The sequence below is a fragment of the Tachyglossus aculeatus genome, unplaced genomic scaffold (assembly GCF_015852505.1).
Source record: "Tachyglossus aculeatus isolate mTacAcu1 unplaced genomic scaffold, mTacAcu1.pri SUPER_32, whole genome shotgun sequence".
Classification (NCBI taxonomy): domain Eukaryota; kingdom Metazoa; phylum Chordata; class Mammalia; order Monotremata; family Tachyglossidae; genus Tachyglossus; species Tachyglossus aculeatus.
Window position 1 is genome coordinate 3,528,278 of NW_024044838.1, and position 4,824 is coordinate 3,533,101.

At 47.9% G+C, this 4,824-nt stretch overlaps 1 protein-coding gene across 1 annotated transcript; it reads right to left on the reverse strand.

Annotated features, from left to right (window-relative positions):
* Window positions 1–337: 337 nt before the first annotated feature.
* Window positions 338–764, reverse strand: LOC119921866 (small cell adhesion glycoprotein-like). Its single transcript, XM_038741862.1, has one exon. It carries the CDS (start codon window positions 762–764, stop codon window positions 477–479), a length of 288 nt encoding a protein of 95 aa, XP_038597790.1. The 3' UTR covers window positions 338–476.
* Between the last annotated feature and the right edge of the window lie 4,060 nt (window positions 765–4,824).

A 4,824-nucleotide genomic window follows, 5' to 3' on the forward strand; every position in this document is an offset into this window, starting at 1 on the left:
GGTGAAGGGAGGTGAGGTAGGAGGGGGCGAGGTGATGGCGAGCCTTGAAGCTGAGGGTGAGGAGTTTCTGCCTGATGCGCAGATTGATTGGTAGCCACTGGAGATTTTTGAGGAGGGGAGTAATATGCCCAGAGTTTTTCTGGACAAAGATAATCCGTGCAATCAATCAATCAATCAATCAATCGTATTTATTGAGCACTTACTATGTGCAGAGCACTGTACTAAGCGCTTGGGAAGTACAAATTGGCAACACATAGAGACAGTCCCTACCCAACAGTGGGCTCACATTCTAAAAGGGGGAGTCTAAAAGGGGGAGTGGTCCCCAAATGCGCTTCCGTCTTCCGAAGACCGTGACGCCCCTCCCCAAATGTCTCACGTCTCCAGCTGGCCCCCCGACCCGAGGCCGGTACTCTGTTTCAGGGGGTCCGTGGCCGACCCCTCTACGGTCCCCGGGCCAATCCAGCGCGGCCGGGAGGTCAGATGAAATACTCTTCCTTCCCCGCCCTGGGGCCGCTGCTCTCCACCTGCACGGAGGCGGCGGGACCGTCCTCGGGGGCCTCGTAGGTGACGTACGTCCCCTTGTTCTTGTACAGGTAGATGACGATCACCGCGAGCGCCGAGACCATGGTGACGAACACCACGGTGATGACCACTGCGATGACCGCTGTGTTGGCGGTGTCATCCCCAGACAAGGTGTCCGTCGCTTTGGCCAGCGGGCTGGTGGGCAGTATGCCTCCTGCTGGCGGGGGCGGGGTTTGGTCCATATCAGCGCCCTTGGTAGTGGGGGTTTACACCTCAGACATTCCAGGCCGTTGCTCCGGGGTCTATCAGCTCGTCTCCCTTCTCCTCCTCTTCAGCCCGACGCGACCCCCGACTCATCCACGTGGGCTCGGAGAGCAGCAGCATGAAGTATGGATTGAAGTGGAGAGAGACACGAGGATGGGAGATCAGAGAGAAGGCTGGTGCAGTAGTCCAGACGGGATAGGATGAGAGCTTGAATGAGCAGGGTAGAGGTTGGGATGGAGAGGAAAGGGCGGATCTTGGCAATGTTGTGGAGCTGAGACTGGCAGGTTTTGGTCACCACTCGGATGTGAGAGGTGAATGAGAGAGCGGAGTCGAGGATGACACCAAGGTTGCGGGCTTGTGAGACGGGAAGGATGGTAGTGCCGTTAACAGAGATGAGAAAGTCAGGGAGAGGGCAAGGTTTGGGAGGGAAGACAAGGAGTTCAGTCTTCGACATGTTGAGCTTTAGGTGGTGGGCAGACATCCAAATGGAGATGTCCTGAAGGCAGGAGGAGATGCGAGCCTGGAGAGAGGGGGAGAGAGCAGGGGCAGAGATGTAGATCTGGGTGTCATCAGCGTAGAGATGATAGTTGAAGCCGTGGGAGCGAATGAGGTCACCAAGGGAGTGCGTGCAGATCGAGAACAGAAGGGGACCAAGCACTGACCCTTGGGGAACCCCCGCAGTAAGAGGATGAGAGGGGGAGGAGGAACCTGCAAAAAAGACTGAGAAAGAACGACCGGAGAGGTAAGAGGAGAACCAGGAGAGGACAGAGTCTGTGAAGCCAGGGTCAGATAGCGTGTTGAGGAGAAGGGGGTGGTCCACAGTGTCAAAGGCAGCTGAGAGGTCGAGGAGGATTAGGACGGAGTATGAGCCATTGGATTTGGCAAGCAGGAGGTCATTGGTGACCTTTGAGAGGGCAGTTTCTGTGGAATGTAGGGGACGGGAAGCTAGACTGGAGGGGGTCGAGGAGAGAGTTGTTGTTGATTTATAATTTATAAATTATAAATACATTCTAAATAAATGAATTAGGGGTGTATATATATATATATATATATATATATATATATATATATATATAAGTGCTATGGGACTGAGGGTGGGGTGAATAAAGGGAGCAAATCAGGGTGATGCAGAAGTGAGTGGGAGAAGAGGAAAGGGGGGCTTAGTTAGGGAAGGCCTCTTGGAGGAGATGGACCTTCAGTAAGACGATAATTGGGTAGGGGTGGTTGTGTAAGATCACAACTTTCTTTATCTCTTCAGTACCCTCTTAATGTTCACATTTGTTTCCCTTGAATTTATCGTGGTAAACACCTTCTCCTCCCCACAACCTCTCCTCACTCACTTAATGAGATTTATTGCGTGCTTACTATGTGCAGAGCACTGTATTAAGCGCTTGGGAGAGTAGAATACAACACAATTAGCAGACACATTCCCTGTCCATAACTAGCTCCTGGCTCAGATTCACCAATAAAGCCCGAGCTGGGATTCGCTGGCCTCCCCTGGCTTGGGGTCCCGTCAGCATTCCTCTGACCCCTCATTGTCTCCCTGGTTTGTCGGCGAGCCTTCTAAAAGGGCAGAGGGCACAAGCCCCCCCCCCCCCCCCCCCCCCCCGGCCATTCCCTCTGTCGCAAGGAGCCGGGAGGCTCTCCAGATGTTGACGTCTTCTTTCTTTCCCAAAGCTCCTGTATCATTTGTGGGCTATCTTCAAGGGGAGACGAGTGCAAAGCTCTTCAGAGGAGTTTGTGTGCATTTTGGGAAGGGCTCTCCGGGGTCTTTCATGCCCTTGGTGGCTTCTATCTTCACAGGAAGGCAACGAGGTGGCCAGCCCAATCTGTAAACACATCGGTTCCTCCTGATTTCCTAGGTCAGTAGCTTTAACTTTCGTCTTGCCCTACTAAAGCCCAGCCCACACGCTTCCCTCCTCTAATGCCAGCTTACTCACCATGCCCCATTCTCGTCTATCTCACCACCGACCCCTTTCCTACATCCTGCCCCTGGCCTGGAACTCCCCCTCCATGTACACCAGAACACCACTCTCTCTCTTTGAAGTCAATCAATCAATCGTATTTATTGAGCGCTTACTGTGTGCACAGCACTGTACTAAGCGCTTGGGAAGGACAAGTTGACAACATGTAGAGACAATCCCTACCCAACAGTGGGCTCACAGTCTAGAAGTCTTATTGAGGTCACATCTCTAAGAGGTCTTTCCTGAAGGAGCTCTTTGTTTCCTGGCTCTCTCCCTTCTGCATCATCTTAGCACTTGGATCTGGGATTTTTGGGGGTCTGATCTTTATTCCACCCTAAACCTCCCAGCATTTATTATTATTATTATTATCATCATTATTATTATTATCATTATTATTATTATATTTTATTGTTCTATTATTATTATCCCATTAAAGAAAAAAAGTTTTGGTTGGCTCCAGTGATCAATGGATAGAGCACGGGTCTGAGAATCAGAAGGACCTGGGTTCTTATCCCTGCTCTGCCAATTGTCTGCAACCTTGGGCAAACCATTTAACTTCTCTGTGCCCCAGTACCTTATCTGCAAAATGGGGATTAAGACTGTGAGCTCCATTTGTAGCTCCATCTATACGTTCCATTACTACTATTCAATCGTATTGATTGAGCGCTTGCAGTGTGCAGAGCACTGTGCTAAGCGCTTGGGAAGTACAAGTTGGCAACATATAGAGACGGTCCCTATCCAACGACGAGCTCACATTCTAGAAGGGGGAAGCGCACAGACTTGGACTTCCACTCATTATTCACCCTTCCCCCAGAACTTGTGTTCATATCCGTAATTTATTTATATTAATGTCTGTCTTCCTTCTCTAGACTATAAACATATTGTGGGTAATAATAATAATAATTATTATTATTATTATTATGGCATTGATTAAGAGCTTACTATGTGCAAAGCACTAGTCTAAGCGCTGGGGTGGTTAACAAGGTGATCAGGTTGTCCCACGGGGGGCACGCAGTCTTCATCCCCATTTTCCAGGTGAGGTAACTATTGTTATCAACAGCAATATTATTAATATTGTCGTATTTGTTGAGTGCTTACTGTGTGCAAAGCACTCTGCTAAGTGCTTGGGAGAGTACAATAGAACATCAGGCTCATCATTATAAAGATCACCAAGTTGTCCTGATGGAACATGAGGTGCCAGAAATGTTCTGTAGCCCCTGAGCTAAACCTCCGGGACCGATTGAGAAGCACAGCACCTGTATATATGTATATATGTTTGTATGTATTTTTTATTCTATTTATTTATTTTATTTGAACATATTTATTGTATTTATTTTATTTTGTTAATATGTTTTGTTTTGTTCTCTGTCTCCCCCTTCTAGACTCTGAGCCCACTTTTGGGTAGGGGCCGTCTCTATATGTTGCCAGCTTGTACTTCCCAAGCGCTTAGTACAGTGCTCTGCACACAGTAAGCACTCAATAAATACGATTGAATGAATGAATGAATAAATGAATGTGGAGCATGGATTGTGTCTAACCTGATTAGCTTGTATTTGTCACAGTGCTTGGTACACAGTAGTATTTAACACATCACCTTGTAACCTCTCCAGTGCTTAGAACAGTGCAGATAGTAAGCGCTTAATAAATACCATTATTATTATTATTATTATCATTATCATTATTATGTATACACATATATTTAAATTACAGACTATTAATTGTGCATTTATATTAATACCTGTCTCCCCCTCTAGACGGTAAGCTTGTTGTGGGTGGGGAATGTGTCTGCCAACTCTGTTATATTGGATTCTCCTAAACACTTAGTAAAGTGCTCCTTCCCCAACAACTTTTGACCGTTGGCTTAAAAACGTCTCACCAGCCTTCCCCATCTCACCCACCATCTCTTTCCATACAACCCACCCGTTCCCCCACCTCACACTTTTCACTCCTCTTCCCAAGATCACCCTCCCACTGTATCTAGCTCTTGCCTCTAAACTCTGACCTTAAACCCTTCTCCAGATCATACTACTGTTTCTCTAACTCCCTCTCTCCCCAATCCTTTACGTTCTGAGCC

Bases quoted from the DNA above. Each gene is read 5' to 3' on its own strand.
- LOC119921866 (XM_038741862.1), bottom strand. From the start codon at position 764: ATGGACCAAACCCCGCCCCCGCCAGCAGGAGGCATACTGCCCACCAGC.